Source organism: Chiloscyllium plagiosum, unplaced genomic scaffold (genome assembly GCF_037043375.1).
Source record: "Chiloscyllium plagiosum isolate Xiang-an unplaced genomic scaffold, Cpla_swu_hap1 HiC_scaffold_1, whole genome shotgun sequence".
NCBI lineage: Eukaryota > Metazoa > Chordata > Chondrichthyes > Orectolobiformes > Hemiscylliidae > Chiloscyllium > Chiloscyllium plagiosum.
Genome location: NW_028270139.1, coordinates 32,239,575 through 32,267,319, shown reverse-complemented (window position 1 = coordinate 32,267,319; position 27,745 = coordinate 32,239,575). Strand labels below are relative to the sequence as shown.

Sequence of the window (27,745 nt, the reverse complement as noted above, 5' to 3'; positions counted from 1 at the left end):
ATAATTGAAAGTATGATCTCATCCCTAAAGGAGAGTAAGGTGTAAGGGAGCCATTTTTTTGTTATGTACTCTATGAATTTCTATGTTCATGTTCAATTTATGTATTGATGGGGACTCTCCATGCTAGCCCTCACAGCTTTTTTTTCTCCAAAAGTATGTGATGAGACATCACAGTAGCTGGAAATTATTTATCACGTGACTGGAATTCACTTTGTTTCCTGAAAGTGCAAGATCTCTTGTCTTTAATTCACCCTAACAGGAACATCCTGTGTGTGGACTCTTGTTTTCTCATATTTCCCATTTTCCAGCTGTACCTTTACCTGCCCACATCCACACTTAGTCTACTTTTGAAAGTTCTTGCCTAATACCATCAAAATTGGCCTTCCTCCAATTTAGAATTTTAACCTTTTGATCCATTTCCATGGTCGCTGGCCCCAAAGTGCTCCCCCACTGACTCCTCAGCCACCTGCTCTGCCTAATTTCCCAGGAGTAGGTCAAGTTTTGCACCTTCTGTGGTAGGTACATCCACATACTGCATAAGAGAATTTTCTTGCACACATTTAACAAATTCCTTTCCATCCAAGCCCTTAAAACTATGGCAGTCCTCATCTATGTTTGGAAAGTTAAAATTCCTTACCGTAACCACCCTATTATTCTTACAGATAACTGAGATCGCTTTACAAATTTCTTTTTCAACTTCCTGCTGACTATTGGGGGGTCTAAAGTACAATCCCAATAAAGTGATCATCCCTTTCTCATTTCCCTGGATGTATTCCCAGAAATATCATCCCTAAGTACAACCATAATGTTATTCATCATCAGAAACGCCACTCTCCCTCCTCTCTTGCCTCCATTTCAATCCTTCCAATAACATCTATACCCTGGAACATTAAGCTGTCAGTCCCGTCCATCCCTGAGCCACATCTGTGTAACTGTTATGATATCCTAGTCCCATGTACCTAACCATGCCCTGAGTTCATCTGCCTTCCCTGTTAAGCTCTTTGAATTGAAATTCATGAGTCCTGCCTTGTTCTCTACTTTGTTCCTACCTGTCCTGTTTGTTTGATTTATTCCTTTTCCCAACTGTACCCATGTCAAACTGATCTCTTTCCTCATTATTTCCATGGTTCCCTCCCACCCTCTGCACTAGGTTAAATCCTCCCGAGCAGCTACAGTAAATCTCCCTGCCAGTATACAAAGAACCTTAGAGCACAGGAACATGCCCTTTGGCCCTCCAAGCCTCCGCCTATCCAGATCCTCTATCTAAACCTGCTGCCTATTTTCTAAGAATCTATATCACTTTGCTCCCTGCCCATTTATGTATAAGACCATAAGACATAGGAGTGGAAGTAAGACCATTCGGCCCATCGAGTCCACTCCGCCATTCAATCATGGCTGATGGGCATTTCAACTCCACTTACCTGCATTCTCCCCATAGCCCTTAATTCCTTGTGGCATCAAGAATTTATCAATCTCTGCTTTGAAGACATTTAGCGTCCCAGCCTCCACTGCACTCTGCGGCAATGAATTCCACAGGCCCACCACTCTCTGGCTGAAGAAATGTCTCTGCATTTCTGTTCTGAATTTACCCCCTCAAATTCGAAGGCTGTGTCCACGGGTCCTAATCACCTCGCCTAATGGAAACAATTTCCTAGCATCCATCCTTTCCAAGCCATGTATTATCTTGTAAGTTTCTATCAGATCTCCCCTTAATCTTCTAAATTCCAATGAATACAATCCCAGGATCCTCAGCCGTTCCTCGTATGTTAGACCTCCCATTCCAGGGATCATCCGTGTGAATCTCTGCTGGACACGCTCCAGTGCCAGAATGTCCTTCCTGAGGTGTGGGGACCAAAACTGGACACAGTACTCCAAATGGGGCCTAACCAGAGCTTTATAAAGTCTCAGTAGCACAACAGTGCTTTTATATTCCAACCCTCTTGAGATAAATGACAACATTGCATTTGCTTTCTTAATCATGGACTTGACCTGTATGTTTACCTTTAGAGAATCCTCGACTAGCACTCCCAGATCCCTTTGTACTTTGTATCCATCTAGATACATCTTAAATGACACTATCATTCCTGCCCCTATCACCACTGCTGGCAGCACATTCCAGACACCCACCACCCACTGCGTGAAGAACTTTCCATATATATTTCCACTAAACTTTTCCCCCCTCACTTGGAACTCCTGACCCCTATTAATTGAGTCCTCCGCTCTGGGGAAAAAGTTTCCTGCTATCCACCCTGTCTCCACCTCTCATGATTTTGTAGGCCTCAATCAGGTCCCCCCCTCAACCTCCATCTTTCCAATTAAAATAATCCTAATATACTCAATCTATCCTCATAGCTAGCACCCTCCATACCAGGCAACATCCTGGTGAACCACCTCTGCACCCTCTCCAAAGAATCCACATCCTTTAGTGCCCTTCTAATTCGGGTGCAGTCTGTCCTTCTTATACAGGTCACTTCTGCCCCCAGAAGAGATTCCAATGATCCAAAAATATGAATCTTTCTTGCCTGCACCAGCTCCTCAGCCATGTGTTAATCTGCTCTATCCTCCTATTCCCATCCTCACTAGCTCGTGGCGCTGGGACTAATCCAGATATTACTACCCTCGGACCTCCTTTTTAAATTCCTGCCTAATGTCCTATTTTCTCTCCTCAGAATCTCAACCTTTTCTTTTCCTATATCGTTAATTTCAGTGTGTACAATGACCTCATTTTGAGAATATTCTGCACTTTGTCTGAAATATCCTTGATCCTGGCACCAGGGAGGCAACACACCATTCTGATACCTTGCTGGCGGCTGCAGACTTATCTATCTGTGCCTCTGACTTTAGAATCCCTATCACAATCAATTGCTTGGAACCTGGCATACTCTTTGTTAAATTAGAGCCAGTCTTGGTACCAGAAACCTGTCTATCGGTGTGACATTCCCCTGAGAGCCCATCACCCCCTACATTTTCCAAAACAGCATACGCATTTCAAATGAGGTAACCACAGGATACTCCTGCACTACCTGCCTCCCTCACCTGCCTTTCCTGGAGGTAACCCATCTACCTGACTGTATCTGCCGTTTATCTCCCTCCCTGCAACTGCCATCCATCACAGCCCCTAGCTCCTGTAGATTCCTCATTGCCGCTGCAATCAATCCATGCAATTCGATAGGATTCACAACCAAACACACTTCCCATGGTTATAATTGTCAGTAACATGGAAACTCTCCCTAATCTCCCACAATCGACAGGAAGAGCACATCACACTATGAAAGGCCATTTTTGTACCTTAACAATCTGCAGAAAACAGCACAGTCTTACTGCTCTTAAAAAAAAAACACTGTTCCTGGACAGCTTATTTTGTTTGTTTTTATATTTTTGAAGTTTAATCAAGAAGCAGATCTCAAAAACAAAGTATGATTAAAAAAATCCTCACTCTGCTCACTATTGTGGATTTACAAAAGAAGAACAGTAAGGTTACACTTTAAAAATGTAATTAGCTGCACCCCATGCTGTAAGCTCCCACACTCTGGATTCTCCAAGGTCAGCTGTAAATTTTGCTGTTTGTTTATTTTCCTTAGAGGAAACTCGGCTATCCAGAGTTTCTTGAAACCAGACAGCAAAGGCAGCAGATACGCAGATTACTGCTGGGTCAGATGGCAGTGTCGGTTTCTTTCTCTGTTTGAGTCACTGCCCATGTGGTCACTGCCTTTGTCTCCCTCCTTTTAAATGTGCCATTGTTTTGATTTTTTTTTCCCCCCCCAAAGTTCCAAAACAATGCACCAGCCTATAAAACAGTAATTACTGCTCCTACAATTTCAGGAAATCAGTTCTAATACTGAAAATACCTCAAAAAATGTGCAGCTCTTACAGCCATAACTTTTACCTGTCCTCCATTTTGAATTACCCAGAATCCTTTCTTGAAAGTTTTCACAAGACTGATAACATATGGAAACTCATAACAGTAGTATGCTATTAAAATTAAAACAGAATTATTAGTAATAAAACTGGTCTTGTATAGTATTGTGATATTCATCACAGAAACAAGTCATCCAGATCAACCAGTTCTTATTGATGTTTAAGCTTCTCCTCCTCCCTATTTTCTTGTCTAATTCCTAGCCATCTGTTCCCTTCTCCCTCAAATGCTTGTCTTGCTTCTCTTTAATGTAATGATACCAACTAGCCCCTGTGGTAGTGAGTGCCATATTCTTGCCACTCTTTTTTTATAAAGCAGTTCCTTCTGAATTCACTATTGAATTTCTTGTTGACCGTCTTCTATTGATAGCTTCTAGCTGTGTGTTTTCCCAGAGGAGCAAAAAAATCTGCTTATATCCACTCCACCAAAACCTTTCACAATTCTAAATACCTCTATAAGTCATTTCTCAGCCTCACTTTATTAAGGAAGGAGAGACTCTGCTGTTCGTCCTATCCTGAGATATATGCCCAAACATTCCTGGTGCCACCTTTGTAAATATTCTCCAGATACTCTCCAATACCATTTTTAAATATGCTGCTGATCAAAAATACACAGTACTCTGTGATTTAGCTAAGTTTTGATGCAGATCTAGCACAACTTCCCCAGTATTCAATTCTTTATCTCCAGAAACAAACAATTATGCTTTAATTGCTTTCATTATGGTCTTGCCAACCTTTGACGCAACCTCTAATGATTCATGCATTTGTACCTCACAATTCCGTTACTTCTCTCTTACTTTCTTGCGCTCTCTAGAATTGCATCTTCCTTGGGATGAATGACTTCCCTATTTGTCCTGTCGAAATGTACTATCTTACATGGGTGGCACAGTGGTTAGCACTGCTGCCTCACAGCGCCAGAGACCTGGGTTCAATTCCCACCTTGGGCGACTCTTTGTGTGGAGTTTGCACATTCTCCCCATGTCTGTGTGGGTTTCCTCCGGGTGCTCCGGTTTCCTCCCACAGTCCAAAAGATGTGCAGGTTAGGTGAATTGGCCATACTAAATTGCCCGTAGTGTTAGGTGTTGGGGAATGGATCTGGGTGGGTTGCTCTTTGGAGGGTCGGTATGGACTTGTTGGCCCGAAGGGCCTGTTTCCACACTGTAGGTAATCTAAAAATCTCATCTAATCTACATTTGTCTATGTTGACCTACATTTGCCAATTAATTAAACATTTTTCAAGTTTATTTATGTCCTCTTGTGTTTTGTTGCAATTCTTCTCAGTTTTGATTATCCCAGCCAATTCATTGTGACCCACAAATTTAAAATTGCTTTATTAATTCCAATGTTAAAATTGTTATTCTAAATTCTGAACACAACGGTCCCAGCATTGATTCCTGTGGAAAAGCACTTCTCTTCTCCCTCTCTGATTTAACTACCTACTTATAACTCCCACTCACTGCTTTCTGACTTGAAGCCAGTGAATAATCCATTCTGCCAACTATCTCCTGACTCCACATTCTCTGACTTTATTCATTAGTCACAGTGTCCTGCAGCAATTCAACACCGCTCCATCGATAACATTTTCCAAACCTGTGATCTCTACCATCTAGAAAGACCAGGGCAGCAGATGTATAGGAAACACCACCTGCAATTTCCCTTCCAATTTACACACCATCCTAGCTTGGAAATATATTGCCGTTCCTTCATTGCTGTTGGGTCAAAGTCCTGGCACTCCTTAACAGAATTGTGAGTGTACCTACACCTCAAAGACTGCAGCAGTTCAAGAAGGCAGCTCACCACCACCTTCACAAGGGTAATTAGAGTGCCCTGGCCAGTAATACCGAAATACTGCGAACAATATTTTTCTAAAAATCTGTTATGAGACATCTCATTGAAGATCTTCTGAAAAACATTCAGATAAGTTGCATCTTGCCTAGTAACAAAAGGTTGGCAATAATGAATGAACATCCCATTTGGCATCATACCTGTTTATTTACTGGGGTAAAAAAATTGTTCAACTCCTTAGTTAAAAATCACACAACACCAGGTTATAGTCCAACAGGTTTATTTGGAAGCAGTACCTTTCATCAGGTGGTCTGAAGATGAAGGAACAGTGCTTCCAAATAAACCTGTTGGACTGTAACCTGGTGTTGTGTGATTTTTAACTTTGTACACCCCAGTCCAACAGTCTGGCCTCTCCAAATCATTTCAATTCCTTAGTTTTCTTTTCCCATTGTTCCATGCTGACTGGTTGATTGATTAGTCGCCATTAGACTACAAGTAAGGTCAGAAACAGTTAAAGTTTCTCATAGAACCCGCTATTGCCAGATTTGCACTTGGACTTGAGATCAGTGTCACCACCATGCTCTCCCCTGCCCCGGAGATAATCTGAAATCAAAACGAATGGTAAACATTACCAAAGATACCTTTGAATTTAAAGTGTTGAATTCTACAATAGCTCTGTACCTTCAGAAGAATGCTCAAGGCTCAGGCTGTTGTACAGTTTTATCTTCTAGTATTCCTTTTAATTCTGCTTCTTAGTACATTCACTGCCATTTTTCACTCTGCTCTAAGCTCAAAGTAGATGTTGAATTTCTCTTTCATGCCAGATGCACTGTTTCAATAGAAAAGCATTTGTAGTTGCTATCTAACCCAACATAATTTTGTTTCATGTTTGTGGTCGAAACATATTTAGAGGTTTTCTCCAAACGTGACATACCGTTAATTCTGGCCTACCCCGAAAAAATCCAAGAGTCTCTTGTTATTTTTGTCAACTATTCAATAAATCCCCAATCTTCTTATTTATTTCTTATGTCTGCATAATTTGTCATTTTCAGCCAGAGTGTCCCTGGTATCTTCCATACTCCGAGCTTTCACCAGATCAACAAAATGTTCAAAAATGCAGGCCGAAAGGTAAGAAACAGACTAGCCTTATACTAAAGCATTTTAAATAAGCTTGCTTTATTCCTGGGATTTAAGTTGGACATTCAGTTTCGTGTATCAAATAAACTTGCCCATTTGGCTCAGTATTTTTGTATACTTTTGTGGAAAAGTTTCATTCTGGAGATTCAGTTTTTAGTTTGACTTTACTGAGTATGTCTGCATATATTTATGTTTAACATGAACTAGAAGACCTGTATTCAAATCCAATTTAAATGCTCTTTAGAAATGTATTAAACGAATTCTAAACTTTCTTTCCCTCACTTTTTTGAAATTGCAGATATTACCTCAGCAAAAAGAAATGCAAAATAGACACCATGGAATAAAAATGATTTGTTATGAATATTTATCAATGCCTTCAAACAACACTAGGCCTTTGCTGACTACTGTCCTGTTGCAGTTGCTGCTGTTTAATATATTTTTGAAGTATGCTCTTTGTTTCCATTTCTAAACAAACCATAATGATATGTTAAATATGAAACAAAAGCTTGCCTTTTCAGCTGTAGTCAGGGATGATATGATTTTCATTTGCATGACTTATTTAATGTAGTAAACCATCCCAAAGTTTCCATAGGGGTGTCACCAAACTTCAGTATTCCACCACAAAGGAGAATATCTGGTGGTAGGTCTGCCTTATGGACAGAGATTGAACAGTTTAGGCCTATACTCCCTCGAGTTTAGAAGAATGAGAGGAGATCGAATGAAGTATGTAAGATACTCGGGGGTATTGACAAAGTAGATGTAGAAAGGACATTTCTTCATGTGGGGTAATCTAAAATAGATGAAAAACTGCTTCCCCAAGTCTATAGAATTTGCTATCCCAGACTATGGTGGATGTTGGGACATTGAGTAAACGTAAGGAGGTGATAGCTTTTTGATTAGTATTACTTTGAAGGGTTAGGGAGAATGGGAAGGAAAGTGGAGTCGAGGCCGAGATGAGATCAGCCATGATCGTGTCAAATGGTTGAGCAAGCTCGAAGGGCTGAATTATCTACTCCACCTACTACTTATGTTCTTCAAAATTGGAACACTTGATGTCATGGAAGATATAATCTCATTTTTAGAATTTGGATTTTTTTTTAAAAGGCAGATGGATTTTAATTAAATCTGTGAAGTGTTTTGGTCACAAAAGTGATCAAAGTCAATTTGGGACAGTGAGCTAAATAAATCATTTCTAAGACAACATTATAAATTCAGCTAACTGCCTAACGAACTCCCTAAGGCATTAATGGGGGAAACATGTTTTATACTGTTAGGTTTACGGGGGTGGGGGGGGGGTAGAATAAACACATTAAGGCAACTAGTTTAGTTTTAACTTCAGAGCAGAAGATTCAAAGTTTGTTCAGAATGTAGAAAATTTAAGTTCTCAGAATTGTGGAAGTTTCATACTATGACACCAAGAAAGCTATCCTAAAATGGTCTGTACATTTAAAATAAAAACTGGACAGATAAAAGATCAAGTAAAAGTTTAACACCTGAATTAGGAGCAATATTTCTTTGGGATTGAGTCATTGTGACAGGTGGTGTTGGGAAACCAGTTGAAAATTTGATGTTTGTGTTAAGGTCTTCCTTACTGTATTATATATGTATAGCTTTGTTTTGCTTTTCTTTTATGTAATAAACTTGTTTTGTGTTAAAGAAAATTTGCAGTCTTGTTTGAATGTGTTTGTGTTTAACCACTGTGTTAATGATCTATAGAAATTAAACACATTATCTATTTAAGCCAGATTTCATTCGAGGGTGTGAATTGTCTAGTATTTCCATCAGCTGGGATCATAAATGATCAACCATACAATCAAAATTGTCACAGTGTACGAAGAGGCCATTCATGTTTGTACTGTCTCTGAGCATTTCACCTCTCTGCCAATCATTTCCCTTTTCTCCTAAAACCCTTTCTGATGTTTTCATCTCGATAATTATCCAATGCCCTCTTCTATCTCTCACTTGTACCCACTTTCCCCAAACTTTCAGGCAGTGCATTCCAGACCCTCACAATTTACTGTGTTATAAAGATTTTCTCACCTCACATTTGCTTCCTTTGCAAAACACTTTAAAATTGTGTTGGCTGGTTCTCAATTCATTTATAATTGGGAACAATTTTGCCTTATCCACTCTGGATTGAAATTTTCAAAATTTTGAGTATAATGTCTTAGCCTTCTACTGTCCAACTTCTCTAATGTTCCCTTATAACTGAAGGGTTTCATCACTGGAGCCATTCTAGTAAAGCTCTTCTGCACACATTCCCTCTCTGCTGCGTTCACACCCTATCTGGTTCCATCCAGAACTACACACAGTACCTCAGCCAAGATCTGGCCATAGTAGGAGAGAGGTTTAACAAAGATGTGAGGGGTAAATATTTTTACACAGAGGGAGGTTCGCATGCAAAATTAACTTCCTGAGGAAGTGGTGGATGTGGGTACAATTACATTTAAAAGCCATTTGGATAAGTACATGATTAAGAAAGGATTGGAGGGACATGGGCCAGGAACATGCAGGTGGGATGAGTTTAGTTTGGGATGATGTTTGGCATAGACTGGTTGGGTCAAAGAATCTGTTTCTGTTCTGTATGACTCTGTAACTACCCAACTCTTGTATTCTCGGCCTTTATTGAATAAGCCTGGAATATTGTATACTTTATTACCAACAGTCTTCCCCTGTTTTGCCACCTTTAATGACTCTGGTCTCTTCTCCTACGCACCCTTTAGAATAGTAGCCTTAATTTTATGCTATCCCCATTTTATTTGTACCAAGGTAGATCACCTTAAACTTTGCATTGAACTTCATCAGCCATCGATCCACCCATTCCACCAGCATGTCAATGTTCTGCTGAAGTTTGAAAAATTTGAGGAAAGCCAAAAGGAACGGTTTAACAAACAACATAAAGGATCAGCAAAAATTGGAGAAGCAGAGAGAATTCCAGAATTTGCACCGCAAACAATTGCAGTTGTACAATGGCACAACAATAGAAATTAAAGTATGTTGTCAAATATGGAACTTTGCCAGTGCATTCTTGTTTTTCTTTTGTCAACTTAGCCTAGTTTATCTCAGAGGAATTTAAATCTGTCCTCAGGAGCAGCATGGGAGCCCTGAGCTCCATCACTGCCCTTAACATGACAAATTAATGACCACTTTGGTGGCAACAAGATAATGCCATTTGTGGAATTCTGGGAACAGTTTGTGGTGCGAGGAGGTTACCCACTAAAAGCTGGGTGGGCCACTTTGTAAGTTGGGGGAGGAGTGATAGGGGAAGGCACCCACAGCATGTCATTTTTGAAAGATCTTACCAGCACCTTTGCCAATATTCCTCCTTGGACAAGCACAAACAAGAACAAGTTTACTGGTTGTTTTTCCCACTGCTTGAGCAAAATAGCTGTGATGCTCATCCGCAATAACTGTTCCACAATGTAACTTCACTTTATGTGAAATGTTTTGATACCTTTTTTTGAGGAGCAAAGATATTTGCTTATATAACAGGAATAAGAGCAGACTGTCAAATGTTTTACCGATCAGTGAAAGCCTGGCTGATCTAACACCAACTCCAAAGTTTACCCCATCTACCTTTTCATACATTTTGGTTCACAAACATCTAATCATTTTAGTTTGAAGATTAATAATTTATATAGCATCAATTGCCAGTTTTAGGAGAATGTTACATAATTTTTTCATAAAGAAACCTGTTTTTAATTGGTCTCCTGAAAGGTCTAGCTCAATGTTTCTTACCATGCACCATTGTTTTGGTTTGACTTATTATTGTCACGTGTACCTAGGTACAGGGAAAAGGTTTGTTTTGCATGCAATGTAGGCAGATCATACCTTGCAAAGTGCACAGGGATAGTAGAACAGACCCAGGAATACAATATTATGGCTGCAGAGAAGGTGCACAAAGAGCAACATCAACATTAAAATTTGCGAGGTCCATTCAGAAGTCTGATAAGACCGAAGAAGAAGTTGTTCTTGAATCTGTTAGTTCATGTGTTTAAGCTTTTGTATCTTCTGCCTGACAGAAGAGTATGGAAGAGGTTATAACCGGGACAGGGGAGGGAGATCTCTGATTCTGCTGGCTGCCTTTCCAAGGCAGTGAGAAGTGTAGATGGAGTCAATGGATTGGAGGTTGGCTTGTGTGATGGACTGGGCTGTGTTTGCAACTCTTTGTAGTTTCCTATGGTCCTGGGCACAGTGGAGGCCATAGAAAGCTATGATACATCCGGATAGGATGTTTGTTATTCTATATTCCCCAGCTAACTAAACATAACTCCTCCCAACCTGCCCGAATTGTACTTTCTAATAATTTGAAAGATGAAATCAAATCACTCTCTAACCATCTAAATTCTGGGGGAAGCAACTTTTATTTGTTTAATCCTTTCTTTTAGCACAGCCTTTGGAGTTCAGGTGTCAATCAAGGAAATCTATCCCTCTAAGGCCAATATATTCTTAAAAGCCAAATACAGTTGATGTTAGGAATCTGAATTTAAAACTGAACATGCTGGAGGAAACCCGGCAGGTTTGTTGGTCTGTATGGAGAGAAAAATATTATTAATGTTTCTAGTCCAATTTGACAAAGAGTCATTGGACTTGAAATCCTCTCTGTCACAATATATCCTTCTGGGGTGTGTGTGTGTGTATGTACAACACAATACAAAAGTAGTTTAATTTATTGCATGTTTTAAAGTTAAATACTTTGCTTTTTTTAGTTGCATGTGACCAGCTAGTCTTATTGTGATATTAAAATAATGTTGCTGCTATGAAGATAACTTTGTATAACTTCAGTTTGTTTTGAAGTAATGCCTCGTCAATGGCGCTGATGAGACATGCAACTCGACTTCCAAAGAAAGAGAGCACCTTTGCAAGTCCAGTGCCTCGTTGTTTGTGTAAGAATACATTTTGGGTTAAAAAATGCAAGCAGTTTCTTTTCTTGTCACTAAAAATAATGTAACTGAGTTATCTGAAGAAATCATAAAGGATATTTGACATGGGACAATAGAAAATTAATGGGAATGCTTCACATTCTGATTAAATTTGCAGTCTAGCTGAGAGTTGTCGTCAAGGGTGAAATTTGAATCCACATTAATTCAAGGATATCCTTTTGGGTCTTGAACATTTTTCATTGTCCATTCCTCTGGAACACTGTTGCTATGGTAATATTTTTGTAACTTATTGGCATTTTGATGAAATGTATTTGTAAATTTTGGATGCATTTTGTAACTTAATGTGACATTTTTGTATAAAATGGGAAAAGAGAACCAGCCTGACAATTTGTGTGCTTATTTGGAAAAGTATTGTTGCATTATTATATATGCATGGATAACAACACTTTCACACATTTCTCCAGGTTCCAGTATATTCAGTGTTATCTAGTCAAGTAATGGTGAATGAGAGGGCACAAGATGAGGAGAAATCTATTTTCTCAGAGGGGAGTGAACCTGTGATATTAGAGTCATAGACTCATAGAGATGTACAGCGTGGAAACAGACCCGTTGGTCCAACCCGTCCATGCCAACCAGATATCCCAACCCAATCTATTTCCACCTGCCAGCACCCGGCCCATATCCCTCCAAACCCTTCCTATTCATATACCCATCAAAATGCCTCTTAAATGTTGCAATTGTACCAGCCTCCACCACATCCTCTGGCAGCTCATTCCATACATGTACTACCCTCTGCGTGAAAAAGTTGCCCCTTAGGTCTTTTTTATATCTCTCTCCTCTCACCCTAAACCTATGCCCTCTAGTTCTGGACTCCCTGATCCCAGGGAAAAGACTTTGTCTATTTATCCTATCCATGCCCCTCATAATTTTGTAAACCTCTATAAGGTCACCCCTCAGCCTCCAATGCTCCAGGGATAACAGCCCCAGCTTGTTCAGCCTCTCCCTATAGCTCAAATCCTCCAATCCTGGCAACATCCTTGTAAATCTTTTCTGAACCCTTTCAAGTTTCAATACATCTTTCCAATAGGAAGGAGACCAGAATTGCATGCAATATTCCAACAGTGGCCTAACTACTGTCCTGTACAGCCACAACATGCCCTCCCAACTCCTGTACTCAACACTCTGACTAACAAAGGAAAGCATACCAAATGCCTTCTTCACTATCCTATCTACCTGCAACTATTCTTTAATGCAGAGGACTGTTGAGGCTGGTCATTGAGTACATTCAAGAGGTAGACATATTTTTAATCAGTGAGGGAATCAAGGGTATTGGGATAATGCAGGAATGTGGGATTGAGGATTATCAGGTCAGCTATGGTCTCAATGAATGACAGAGCAAACGTGGTGGGCTGAATGGGCTGCTTCTGCTCCAATATCTTATGGTCGTACATCATATCTAAAGTGATGCTTAGCTGGGCTTTTACAACAGCACTGCAGGCATGAAAGCCGGAATGTCCCAGCATTGATGAGCACTTGCCTCTCTGGCCATGTGATTCCCTGAGAAAGTTGCCTGACAGCCCAGTTACATAATTAATGAGATGAAAACTGGAAGTTTGGGCTAAACATGTCATTCCAATCCATGGTGTACCAAGCATCATGGATCTCAATCAAAGAAATGCTTAACTGAAAATGGGAAGATTCTATCCATATATTCCACCACTTAACCACTGAGGAGAAAGGTATTTATTATAAAGATAATTGGCAGCTATTTTAGATTTTTTCTGATTTTTATTTCCATTGAAATTAATTGCATTTTGCTTAAGGGGTTTACAATCTTACAATGGTCCAGAATTTCCCTTATTTTGTTTACACCACAATCACACCAACATTTGTTTTAACTACAGCTTCTCTTATGGAAATTTACAATTGCAGTTCTTGTGGAAAACGGATGACTTTTTTGGAAAGTAGTAACTGGTGTAAACTTCCAGCAACTTTCTTTTAGTTGTGGAGTTAGAGACCTACCCGAAGGAGGTAGTACAGAACCTGATGTTATATAAACACCTGGATAATCCAAGATGGAGGACGGGAAACATTTCTGGCTGTAAGAGCTGCTCCTTTTTTTGAGATATTTTAGGTGTTGGGGGTGATTTCCTCGAATTCCAGGAGCAGCAATTACTGTTTTATATGCTGTTGCATTGTTTTGGAACTTTGGAAAAAAAAGTCAAAACAAAAGCAGTTTTAAAAGGGAGAAGAGCAGACAAAGGAAGCACATGGTGAGGACAGTGCAGGAGAGAGCGAGAGATAGCCTGCACAGTTACTGCCTTTGCTGTTTGAATTCGTGTATCGCTGGACATCGGAGTGCATCTGGGAAAATTAACTAACAGTGATATTCACAACTAATCTTGGAGGAACTGTTGGGTGAGGTTCACAGCACAGAATCAGATAAGTTAATTGCTGTTTTAAGTCTGTCCAAGAGAAAGGCTGCAGTAGTGAGTATAGTGGATTCTTTCTTGATTATATGTTTTTGGAGATAAGTCTCTTGATTAAACTTAAAATATAAGCCATAGCTATTAATTTAACCTGGGGCAAGTGTTTGTAGAGGAATAAGACGGTGTTATTTTCTGGGTATGTAGATTGTGAAGGAGCAAAAATGGCCTTTGCAGTGATATGTACTTCTTGTCAGATGTGGGAGTTTAAAGAGAGTTTAAGGATTACTGCGGATTATATCTGCCATAAATGCTATTGGATGTGAATCTTATCAGATCAGGTGGATCGGTTGGAGAAATAGATAGAAGCGATGAGGAATTTGCAACAGTAACAGTATGTGATGGATGGCAGTTATAGGAAGGGAGGAAAGTCTCAGATACAGTCACATAGATGGGTTAACTCCAGGAAGGGTAAGAAAGGTAGGCAGCTAGTGCAGGAGTCTTTTGTGGGTATACCCATTTCAAACAGTTATGCTGTTTTGGAAAATGTAGGAGGTGATGGATTCTCAGAGGAACGTAGCACGAACAGCCAAGTTTCTGGTATTGAGACTGGCTCTAAAACAACGAGGGGTACATCAGCTTCCAAGAGATCAACTGTGTTAGGGTATTCTGTAGTCAGAGGTACAGACAGACATTTCTGTGGCCAGCAGAGAAAAATCAGAATGGTGTGTTGTTTCCCTGGTGCCAGGATCAAGGATATCTCAGATCAACAATGTTCTCACAGGGGAGAGGGGCCAGCAGGAGGTCATTGTCCACATTGGAACCAACGACATTGGAAGGGAAAAGGTTGAGATTCTGAAGGGAGATTACAGAGAGTTAGGCAGAAATTTAAAAAGGAGGTCCTCAAGGGTAGTAATATCTGGATTACTCCCAGTGCTACGAGCTAGTGAGGGCAGGATGAGGAGGATAGAGCAGATGAATACATGGCTGAAGAGATGGTGTATGGGAGAAGGATTCACATTTTCGGATCATTGTAATCTCTTTTGGCGTAGAAGTGACCTGTACAAGAAGGACAGATTGCACCTAAATTGGAAGTGGACTAATATACTGGCAGAGAAATTTGCTGGAACTGCTTGGGAGGATTTAAACTAGTAAGGTGGGGGGTGGGACCCAGGGAGATAGTGAGGAAAGAGGTCGATCTGAGATGGGTACAGCTGAGAACAGAAGTGAGTCAAACAGTCAGGGCAGGCAGGGACAAGGTAGGACTAATAAATCAAACTGCATTTATTTCAATGCAAGGGGCCGAACAGGGAAGGCAGATGAACTCAGGGCATGATTAGCAACATGGGACTGGGATATCATAGCAATTACAGAAACATGGCTCTGGGATGGGCAGGACTGGCAGCTTAATGTTCCAGGATACAAATGCTACAGGAAGGATAGAAAGGGAGGCAAGAGAAGAGGGGGAGTGACATTTTTGATAAGGGATAGCATGACAACTGTGCTGAGGGAGGATATTCCCAGAAATACATCCAGGGGAGTTATTTGGGTGGAACTGAGAAAGAAGAAAGGGATGATCACCTTATTGGGATTGTATTATAGTACCCCAATAATCAGAGGGAAATTGAGAAACAAACTTGTAAGGAGATCTCAGCTATCTGTAAGAATAATAGGGTAGTTATGGTAGGGGATTTTAACTTTCCAAACATCGACTGGGACTGCCATAGTGTTATAGGTTGAGATGGAGACTGTGTACAAGACAATTTTCTGATTCAGTATGTAGATGCACCTACTAGAGAAGGTGCAAAATTTGACCTACTCTTGGGAAATAAGGCAGGGCAGGTGACTGAGGTGTCAGTGGGGGAGCACTTTGGGGCCAGTGACCATAATTCTATTCATTTTAAAATAGTGATGGAAAAGGATAGACCAGATCTAAAAGTTGAAGTTCTAAATTGGAGAAAGGCCAATTTTGATGGTATTAGGCAAGAACTTTTGAAAGCTGATTGGAGGCAAATGTTTGCAGGTAGAGGGACGGCTGGAGGGTGGGAAGCCTTCAGAAATGAGATAACAAGAATCCAGAGAAAGTATATTCCTGTCAGGGTGAAAGGGAAGGCTGGTAACTTTTGGGAATGTGGATGACTAAAGAAATTGAGGGTTTGGTTAAGAAAAAGAAGGAAGCATATGTCAGGTATAGACAGGATAGATCAAGTGAATGCTTAGAAGAGTATAAAGAAAGTAGGAGTATACTTAAGAGGGAAATTAGGAGGGCAAAACGGGGACATGAGGTAGCTTTGGCAAATAGAATTAAGGAGAATCCAAAGGGCTTTTACAAATATATTAAGGACAAAAGGGTAACTAGGGAGAGAATTGGGCCCCTCAAAGATCAGCAAGGCGGCCTTTGTGTGAAGCCACAGAAAATGGGGGAGATACTAAATGAATATTTTGCATCAGTATTCACATGGAAAAGGATATGGAAGATAACGACTGTAGGAAAATAGATGGTGACATCTTGCAAAATGTCCAGATTACACAGGAGGAAGTGCTGGATGTCTTGAAACGGTTAAAGGTGGATAAATCCCCAGGACCTGATCAGGTATACTCGAGAACTCTGTGGGAAGCTAGAGAAGTGATTGCTGGGCCTCTCGCTCTGATATTTGTATCATCGATAGTTACAGGTGAGGTGCCGGAAGACTGGAGGTTGGCTAACGTGGTGCCACTGTTTAAGAAGGGCGGTAAAGACAAGCCAGGGAACTATGGACTGGTGAGCCTGACCTCGGTGGTGGGAAAGTTGTTGGAGGGAATCCTGAGGGACAGGATGTATATATATTTGGAAAGGCAAGGACTGATTCGGGATATTCAACATGGCTTGTGCATGGGAAATCATGTCTCACAAACTTGACTGAGTTTTTTGAAGAAGTAACAAAGAAGATTGATGAGGACAGAGCAGTAGATTTGATCTATATGGACTTTAGTAAGGCATTCGACAAAGTTCCCCATGGGAGACTGAATAGCAAGGTTAGATCTCATGGAATACGGGGAGAACTAGCCATTTCGATACAGAACTGGCTCAAAGGTAGAAGACAGAGGGTGGTGGTGGAGGGTTGTTTTTCAGATTGGAGGCCTGTGACCAGTGGAGTGACACAAGGATCAGTGCTGGGCCCTCTACTTTTTGTCACTTACATAAATGATTTGGATGCGAGCATAAGAGGTACAGTTAGTAAGTTTGCAGATAACATCAAAATTGGAGGTGTAGTGGCCAGTGAAGAGGGTCACCTCAGATTACAACAGGATCTGGACCAGATGGGCCAATGGGCTGAGAAGTGGTAGATGGAGTTTATTTCAGATAAATGCGAGGTGCTGCATTTTGGGAAAGCAAATCTTAGCAGAACTTATACACTTAATGGTAAGATCCTAGAGAGTGTTGCTGAACAAAGAGACCTTGGAGTGCAGGTTCACAGTTCCTTGAAAGTGAAGTCGCAGGTAGATAGGATAGTGAAGAAGGCGTTTGGTATGCTTTCCTTTATTGGTCAGAGTATTGAGTACAGGTGTTGGGAGGTCATGTTACGGCTGTACAGGACCTTGGTTAGGCCACTGTTGGAATATTGCGTGCAATTCTGGTCTTCCTATTGGAAACATGTTGTGAAACTTGAAAGGGTTCAGAAAAGATTTACAAGGATGTTGCAGGGTTACAGGATCTGAGCTACAGGGAGAGGCTGAACAGGCTGGGGCTGTTTTCCCTGGAGCGTCAGAGGCTGAGGGGTGACCTTATAGAGGTTTACAAAATTATGAGGGGCATGGATAGGATAAATAGACAAAGTCTTTTCCCTGGGGTTGGGGAGTCCAGAACTAGAGGGCATAGGTTTAGGGTGAGAAGGGAAAGATATAAAAGAGACCTAAGGGGCAACTTTTTCACGCAGAGGGTGGTACATATATGGAATAAGCTGCCAGAGGATGTGGTGGAGGCTGGTACAATTGCAACATTTAAGAGGCATTTGGATGGGTATATGAATAGAAAGAGTTTGGAGGGATATGGGCCGGGTGCTGGCAGGTGGGACTAGATTGGGTTGGGATATCTGGTTGGCATGGACGGGTTGGACCAAAGGTCTGTTCCCATGCTGTACATCTCTGTGACTCTATGACTCTGTCTCAATGGCTGAGTTAAAGAATGAGAACTTGAAAAGAGCCCATGGCGAGTTTCATCCCTACTGATTACCCTGTGTTAGAAATCAGCTGACACTTGAAATCTCCCCGCAAAATATCATGCAGATGGCTGATTATTTCTTGAAGCACTAATTCCTAATGTGATCCTGTCTGAGAGGTTTAATGATATGCACTACACAATAGTTAAGGACGTTATATTGGGTGAGCTTCTGTCTTGTCAAATCCCTTTTATGGAGAAAGTGAGGTCTGCAGATGCTGGAGATCAGAGATGGAAATGTGTTGCTGGAAAAGCGCAGCAGGTCAGGCAGCATCTAGGGAACAGGAGAATCGACGTTTCGGGCATTAGCCCTTCTTCAGGAATGAGGAAAGTTGGTCCAGCAGGCTAAGATAAAAGATAGGGAGGAGGGACTTGGGGGAGGGGCGTCGGAAATGTGATAGGTGGAAAGAGGTCAAGGTGAGGGTGATAGGTCTGACTGGGGTGGGGGCGGAGAGGTCGGGAAGAAGATTGCAGGTTAGGAAGGCGGTGCTGAATTTGATGGATTTGACTGAGACAGGCTGGGGGGAGGGGAAATGAGGAAACTGGTGAAATCCGAGTTCATCCCTTGTGGTTGGAGGGTTCCTAGCCGGAAGATGAGGCGTTCTTCCTCCAACTGTCGTTTCGCTGTGGTCTGACGATGGAGGAGTCCAAAGACCTGCATATCCTTGGTGGAGTGGGAGGGGGAATTGAAATGTTGAGCTACAGGGTGGTTGGGTTGGTTGGTCCGGGTGTCCCAGAGGTGTTCCCTGAAACGCTCCGCAAGTAGGCGGCCCGTCTCCCCAATATAGAGGAGGCCACATCGGGTGCAAAGGATGCAATAGATGATATGTGTGGAGGTACAGGTGAATCTGTGGCGGATATGGAAGTTTCCTTTGGGGCCTTGGAGGGAGGTGAGGGGGGAGGTGTGGGCGCAAGTCGTGCACCTCCTGCGGTTGCAGGGGAAGGTGCCGGCAGTTGAGGTTGGGTTGGTGGGGGGTGTGGATCTGACGAGGGAGTCACGGAGGGAGTGGTCTTTGCGGAATGCTGATAGGGGAGGGGAGGGAAATATATCCTTGGTGGTGGGGTCCGTTTGGAGGTGGCGGAAATGGCGGCGGATGATGCGCTGTACATGGAGGTTAGTGGGGTGGTAGGTGAGGACCAGTGGGGTTCTGTCCTGGTGGCGGTTGGAGGGGCGGGGTTCAAGGGCGGAGGATCGGGAAGTGGAAGAGATGCGGTGGAGGGCATCGTCGACCACGTCGGGGGGGAAATTGCGGTCCTTGAAGAAGGAGGCCATCTGGGATGTGCGTTTTTGGAACTGGTCCTCCTGGGAGCAGATGCGGCGGAGTCGAAGGAATTGGGAGAATGGGATGGCGTTTTTACAGGGGGCAGGATGGGAGGAGGTGTAGTCCAGGTAGCTGTGGGAGTCGGTTGGTTTGTAGTAGATGTCCGTGTTGATTCGGTCGCCTGAGATAGAAATAGAAAGGTCAAGGAAGGGGAGGGAGGAATCTGAGACTGTCCAGGTGAATTTGAGGTCGGGGTGGAAGGTGTTGGTGAAGTGGATGAACTGTTCAACCTCCTCGTGGGAGCACGAGGCGGCGCCGATACAGTCATCGATGTAGCGGAGGAAAAGGTGGGGGGTGGGGCCAGTGTAGTTGCGGAAGATGGATTGTTCCACATATCCTACGAAGAGGCAGGCATAGCTGGGGCCCATGCGGGTGCCCATTTTATGGCCCTGCATTTGTTTGAATAAATTACCAAGAACCTATACTCCTGTGATTGATTATTAGAAATCACTACAACACCCTTTATTAAAATAGGATGCTGCTTTCCTGTTTTTCATGTCAAAGTGGGCAAATTCATATTTTCTTATATGATATTCCATCTACCAAATTTTTATTCATTTACTAAACCTACCTATATATAGTGTATCCCCTTGCATTTAAAACCATCAGTGCAATTGTACAATATCCAACTCCTTAAAATAGGCATAAATCAATTACTAGATCATGATGCAACTTCAGTGATGATACTTTCCCACACATCACACTGCTGATGTTTGTCGTAATTGCTGTGGAAGCAACCACGACCAGATAATGGTTCAATTAGAGTGTTCGCTTCTCCTCCTCTAAAAACATTACTTAAGTTACAAAAGCCCTGGTAGGGTTCAGCATTTTAAACAAATTTCTCCTTTCTATACTTGGTCTAAGAACATTCCTGAAGAAGGGCTCATGCCCGAAACGTCAATTCTCCTGCTCCTTGGATGCTGCCTGACCTGCTGTGCTTTTCCAGCAACACATTTTCAGCTAAGAACATGTTAGGTTAACAGTGATAGAAGATGAACCACCAGTGAGATTGAATAAAAAGGAACAATTATCTTAACAACAATATGTAGTTTATTCTATGTGAAGTGGGAGATGGCACAGGGCAGGGTGACACCAGGCACACAGACACATAAGATGGCCGCTGAGCCATAAGTTGGCTACTTGACACACAAGATGGCAGCTGGACCAAACATGGAGAGAGACAGCAGAGCAAACACAGATACTGCCTGGAGCCATCAGAATGCCAGCATAATGCACTTCATTCTTCATTCCTGAAGAAGGGCCTGTGCCCGAAACGTCGAATCTCCTGTTCCCTGGATGCTGCCTGACCTGCTGTGCTGTTCCAGCAATAAAGTTTCAACTTTGATCTCCAGCATCTGCAGACTCACTTTCTCCTCCAGCATAATGCACTCACAACCTAGTTGATTAGTTTAAGGCGGGTGGGGGAGAAAATGCACATGAAGTGTCTGGGTCCAGCTAACAGTTTGATACAGACTCAATACAAAGTGCTAATAGCCAGGGCTGCAGTAAGCATCCTTCTCAGGAAGAGTGATTAGCACCCATTACTATAGCAATGGACTTCAGCGCTGACATTGAAACTGACAATGTCTGTGTTGAAATTGACAACAACCGCACTGAAATTAACAAAAGCTGCCCTGGAACTGACAATGACTGCATCAAAACTATCACTGATTCTGCAATGTTTACAATAAACAAACTATGTTACAGAGACAATAACCTCATCACTGACCTATTATATCACACAATGTATAAAAGTATCTTTGACAGGTGCTTCGGGGAGAGAGAAGACTTGCAGCTGACCACTGTGCTGTTGGTGTCTTTCTTTCCCCAGAGCTCCAGTATTTCCTTGTATAATAAGCTCTGCCATTGAATCCCCAACTCTGACTCTGAGGCTGGTGATTTTCCCCACAACTCATGATAATAATAGATACAAATTATTCTGGCTAATTTGGTATAATTACTAAGACTTTTAGGGCCAGGGATGATGTCAGACCTCATTGGAATATTGAAGTCATTGGAATCTCCTTGTTTCCCCATCTTACCCATCCAAGGCTGCATGAAAGCATTAGACTGGAAAGAGTTAATGAAGTCTCAAACATTAACCCTTTCAGCCCATACTTTAGCTCAGTTGGCTTGATGAACTTGCTGAGCAAATAGTGGATGCAGGCACAGTTACAATCTTTAAAAGACTCTTAGATAAATACATGAATAGGAAAGGTTTGAATGGATGTGGGACTATTGCAGTGCGGCACGGTGGCTCAGTGGTTAGCACTGCTGCCTCACAGCACCAGGGTCCCAGGTTCATTTCCAGCCTGGAGCAAATGTCTGTGTGGAGTTTGTACATTCTCCCCGTGTCTGCGTGGGTTTCCTCTGGGTGCTCCGGTTTCCTCCCACATTCTAAAGATGTGCAGATCAGGTGAATTGGCCATGCTTAAATTGCCCATAGTGTTAGGTGCATTAGTCAAAGGGAAATGTGTCTGGGTGGGTTACTCTTCGGAGGGTCAGTGTGGACTTGTTGGGCTGAATGGCCTGTTTCCACACTGTAGGGAATCTAGAATCTTGAATTTTAGTTTGAGATTATGTTCTGCACTGATTGGTTGGACCAAATGATCTGTTTCTGTGCTCTATGACTGGTTTACAACACAAAATGATCCATCACGATGGGCTCAATCCCCATGCCAGCTGAAAGACTCCCATTCTCAATGTCCCTCCTTGCCTGAGGTACAGATATCCTCAGGTTAAGCCACCACCAGTCTTCTCTCTCTAATGAGAATCATCCTCTAGGACTGTAACGACTTTACCTTTGTACAAGTATTCACTGTCAGAGTGAATAATGGACACTCAGAGGAAGGACTAGAGAAAAAAACTCATTGGTTTGGAATTCTCTCCCCAGTAAGGAACAAACAGAAAGAGGAGAAAAGACCATGAAAAATTACTAGTAAGGAAAAAAATAATCTTATTTGAATTTAAGGTGACTGAACTCTACTGAAAGGATAGCTATAAGTAGTAATAACTTCTCTGAAGATCAAGTGCAAGATAGTGATAATGTTTCTACATAATAACTTGTCCTAAACTATTGCTTCCTTAAAAATTGTAATAAATAATTATTACTTTTGTTATAATTAATCAATTTAAATGAAGCTGAAGCCAGACCATAACTAGACTGTATAAGAATAATTGGTATTTTGAAACTTGGAACACCTGACAAGTACAGTTACAGTACTTTTTGAAATCAGAGAGAGCAGGGCTAAATCTGTCTGTCGTAGTACTGTTGGTGTTTTCAGGCAGGAGAACATCTGCTCCTCGCACATTATGTTCAGACGCTGTCGGAACAAAGTGAATGGCACTCTTACATTTGAAAAGTGCAGCCAACAGAGGAAGAACTGTACGCATAAACAACCTGATCTTTGTTCTTCCGTCTGTGCTGAAGAGCCCAGATTTTCATAGATCTCGCAAGGCTGCATTGAACTTCTGTTTATAAATGGATCTGTAAAGCCAAATGAAGTCACTTGCAGCTGAGAGTGTGGCAGGTATCCAACTTCTCACAGTGGCACCAGGTAAAATAAACAGGCAAAGGGAGAGAGACATGTACATCTCCATTAGTGCATTGCCACCCAACCCCCAACCCCCAGCAAATAAAATTGTACTGTGACACTCCCAGCTGTGCAAGAATGGAACACTTTTAAATTGACTCTATCTTTATTTGCATGAAGTATTTTATTATTTCTGCGAAACATGTGGGTGGAGAGAGATGGGTTCTCACAACTTTCAGTGGAGCCTCTTACTGCGAGGTTGCACTTTGCCGCAGTTTGATGATGTCATCAGGTCACTGAGCAGGACTCTGTCAAAACAAAAGGGAGCTTGGACCTCGTAAAAATTCCACATCAATAGGTTAAGGGTGCAGCAGATGTACCAAAAACATACACCGATGGGAAAAACCATTTGGCAAATTAACAGCATTCCTGTTACAACATTCAATTGTCATTTAAATATTTCCAAGGTTTTTAACACCACTTTCCCGCTCCAGATATTCTAATGTCTCAGGATTTTCAGAAAAGATGTTTTTGGCTGTTCCAGGAACATCCATAAAAAAACTGAAAGGAAGATGAAATATAGGCTCTACTGTCCCACACCTGCTATTTGCTGGAAATGCAAATTTGCACAATTACACAGATGTGATGTTTTTTCCCATTGACGCTATTGGAAGTAAAATCCTCAGGCTGAGTTTGCAAACCTTGCAATACGTTTTGTCAATAGGCTCTGGAAGCAATACAGAAGCTGATTTTAACTCTTCAATATTACAAACTTAGTCTTAGTTTACAGGATATGATATAAAATATATATTTTATCAAATAGAAGGTTTCAAATGAAATATTGGGCTGTTTCCACTGACTCTACATAGATCTAAAAGAACCTATAATGTTAATTAAAGGTCCAGTCAGAATGATGGGAATTTCACTTTGGCGCAGTTAAAGAATGCTCCTCTCACATTGGGTGACACTATGTATCTTTGGGTCAAAGTGGTGGGAAGTTTATTTTGCTTTGATCTATGCAAAACCTAATCTGAAACCGTTTGATGTACCGTGTGGAAAATATTCAATTTCTCACCCTAACGTCACTTAACTCTATAATTGGTAAAATGCACCAATATACAAAACATTACTGCCTTTAGCACTGAATTTCCAACTTTCTCCTCCCATTTTGAGCATACTTTGTATTTAATTTTCTAACTACTTCAATGAACGATCTGAAAATTGTCTGCAATATGCATCTTAAATTCTGGCGTATGTCATCTGCATGATAGGCATGGGTAATTACTTCTGTATTCCTGTGCGTTTTCCAACTTGTCAATGAAGCTGTGAAAATGTCTAACCGCAAATAACCAAAATGGACATTACCTCTTTGGAAACCAAAGACTGACCTTGGAAGATTCAAAGAGAAGTATGAAAGGAACTGCACATTAAATTGCTGCACATTTGAGGTTACATTACAAGTGACTTAAACAGAAACTTTGTACAAAGATTATAAAACAGGGATTCTTTATTCTTCTGGCAGCAAATATTTGTAGGTATTAAAGGAAAATTATAACTTAGTAGAATTAACAATTTACAATGGATATTCTCCTCATGTCCCTGATCCACCAAGTTACTGTTGTAGAGCATAACACCAGATCTCTCATCAATTGGGCAGCCAAATCCTATTGGTAAAGTTCCTCCTGCTAAATTCATGTGTCATGATCATGTGTCATGTGACCTTGTCTTCCAGACACAGAAGAGGACCTTCTTCTGCTTGCTCTCTCTCGAACTCAGATTTTGCCCAGATGGCCCACCTCAGACTCCTGCAGCTGTTTGCCTGCTCCACTTTCACTTCTCAGCTCCCCAGCCACCATCAGTGGCTTCAGTCTGTGTTGCTTGCAGCCCTGACACTTCAGAACACTGCTCCAGCTGTAACTCCTGCCCTGATCTGTTCATGAGGAAAATAGCAACTCAGAGGCAGGCAAGTCATTTCTGGCTTGGTATCCAGCATCTGCATGCCTGCTCCAATTCCCCTTCCTGGTCTTGCAGTAACCACCAGAGACGTCCAGCTGCTACTTGCAAGTTTTTTCTCCTTCATTTGTCTGTGTCCCACAGTGTCTGGGCCTGACATCGCAGCTTATCAAAGACGCTGCACTGTACAGGAAGGAGCCCAGAGAGACTGGTTATTTCCCCAGCTCTGTGCTCTCCCCTACCATCGCCGAATGTCAGAAGTCTCTCTGTAACAAATTGCTTATTTTGTGTCTCTTCATGAAAATCATCTGCCAATTTGCTAGCATGTATTTTACACCATGGCATTAAAAGGTACTCCTGAGACTGAGATCTTGCCTAGGAAAATACTTTGGGGAAACATGGCTTTAGTAATAAGGCATAGAACACAAGAGTAAAGAGGTCAAGCTGAATTTGTATAAGATACTTACTAGACATCAGCTTGAGTTACGTGAACAGTTCCAGGCACCACACTATAGGACGAAATTGAATGCATTGGAGAGATTGCAGTAGAGATTTATAAGAATGGTTCCACAATGGAGGATCTCCTGTTCTGACAATAGATTAGAGAGATTAAAAGTGTACTCCTTGGAGAGAAGATGGCTAAGAGAGAACTCATTAAAGTTTCCAAAATCATGAAAGGGTTGAATGGAGTAGGTTAGGAGAAACTGATAGCACTCACAGAAGAATCAGGAACCAGAGGGCATCGAATTAAAATAATTTGCAAATGAACCAAAAGTAATATGCAAAAAATCTTCTTCACACCATGGTTTAGATTTGAAATGCACCACTGGGAGGATGGTGGAGGTGGGCTCAAATGAGCCATTCAAGAGGGCAAAAGATGATTATTTTAATAATAGCAATGTGTACGTGTATAGGGAAAACATGCATGGGATGGCATGGTGGCACAGTGGTTAACATTGCTGCCTTACAGCACCAGAGACGTGGGTTCAGTTCCAGCCTTGGGCGACTGTCTGTGTGGAGTTTTGCACATTCTCCCCGTGTCTGTGAGGGTTTCCTCTGGGTGCTCTGGTTTCCTCCCACAATCCAAAGATGTGCAGGTTAGGTGAATTGGCCATGCTATATTCCCCAATGTGTACAGGGATGTGTAGGCTAGGTGCATTATTCAGGGGTAAATGTGTGATGGTGGGGTGGGGAAGTTGGTTGCTCTTTGGAGGGTCGGTATGGACTTGGGCCATACTGTAGGGATTCTGTGATTCTGTGAAAAGGCAGGAATTTGACACAAAGTCATGATGCTCATTTGGGGAGACATGATGGGCTGAGCCCTAATCCTTCTACACTGTAACATGTTGGCGATTCTGTGATCAATATCTAACAGAATAGTCACATCAGAGAGTACTATATAAGCTGCAAGTCTCTACTTGACTGGATGGGTGCAGCTCCAACAACACTTAAGATTTTTGACACTATTCAGGACAAAGCAGTCTGCTTGATTGGCACCTCAAACACAAATATTCACTCCCTTCACTATCAATGATCAGCAGTAGCAGTGTGTGTCATCTACAAGATGCACTGCAGAACTTCATCAAGGCTTCTGAGACAGCACCTTCCAAACCCATGACCACTTCCATCTAGAAAGAAAAGGGCAGCAGGTATGTGGAAATACCAACGCCTACTCAACATTCTGACTTGGAAATATTTTGCTGTTCCTTCACTGTTGCTGGGTCAAAATACCAGAGCACCCTTCCTAACAGCATTGTGGGTCTAAGAAGACCCAATGTTCAAAAAGGCAGCTCACCGCCAACATCGAAAAGGCAACAAAGGACTGGAAATAAACATTGGCTCAGTCAGTGATGCATTCCATGTAGTTACTAAAGAGTCTGACCAAGGAGATAAATGAGAGTACTGAGAGTGAAACAGAAATAGAAAATTTAGAAATCTTTTGTAGGTCTGGCTGCATCTGCAAAGAGAAAACAGTGAATATTCCAAATTATTCTGGATTAGAATCCCTACTTTGTCGGCAATAACAGCAAAGTTACTTAAGTATCTTCATATGACTTTTCCAAACCAACTGCCTATGAAAGATGTTTTGCATAAACATGCAACACTCTATCAATGATCCTGATGGCTTGCCATAATCATGTGATCTCTACCATTAGGCATGCACTGTGGACTTCCACCTTTCAGTCAGGTCAATAAAGACAGTACAGGTCAGAAAGTGTGTAGTAGTTGGGACCAGATTGACCTTGGTGACTTTGAAGTTCTTGACTGGGATGTTAACCTGAGGCAATCAGGAAAGCCTTGGCTGGTCAATATAACCAGGAAATTAGAATCTCCTCAGTTGAGAACTGACTCCAACCTGGCTGGCCAAAGCCAGTGTACTGTGCACAAGTAAGTAAAGGGTGATTTGGTGACGGGACCCTGCCTCTGTGCAATTATTTCAGTGTGGGTGTGTGAGCTCATTTCAGAGGATCCTCCCAAACAATGCGGCAATCCTCAGAGGATGTGGTGAGGAGGGTCAGGAATCTTGTAGAGGCCACACCTTCTCTTTACAACACCAGTTGTAACTGCAATCATTCTTTTACTCAAAGAGCAG

At 41.8% G+C, this 27,745-nt stretch overlaps 1 protein-coding gene across 7 annotated transcripts in view; it reads left to right on the top strand.

The window, feature by feature from the left end:
• The window catches only part of LOC122553066 (TNFAIP3-interacting protein 1-like), a 62,635-nt gene extending 54,137 nt beyond the window's left edge, over positions 1-8,498 (top strand). For all 7 annotated transcript variants that reach the window (XM_043696590.2, XM_043696547.2, XM_087985786.1 and 4 more), the window contains 2 exons: positions 6,753-6,828; positions 7,136-8,498. In XM_043696590.2, coding sequence (XP_043552525.2) covers positions 6,753-6,828; positions 7,136-7,167 — 108 coding nt within the window. In that variant the 3' untranslated portion in view covers positions 7,168-8,498. The remainder of the gene's footprint in view (positions 1-6,752; positions 6,829-7,135) is intronic.
• Positions 8,499-27,745: the final 19,247 nt, after the last annotated feature.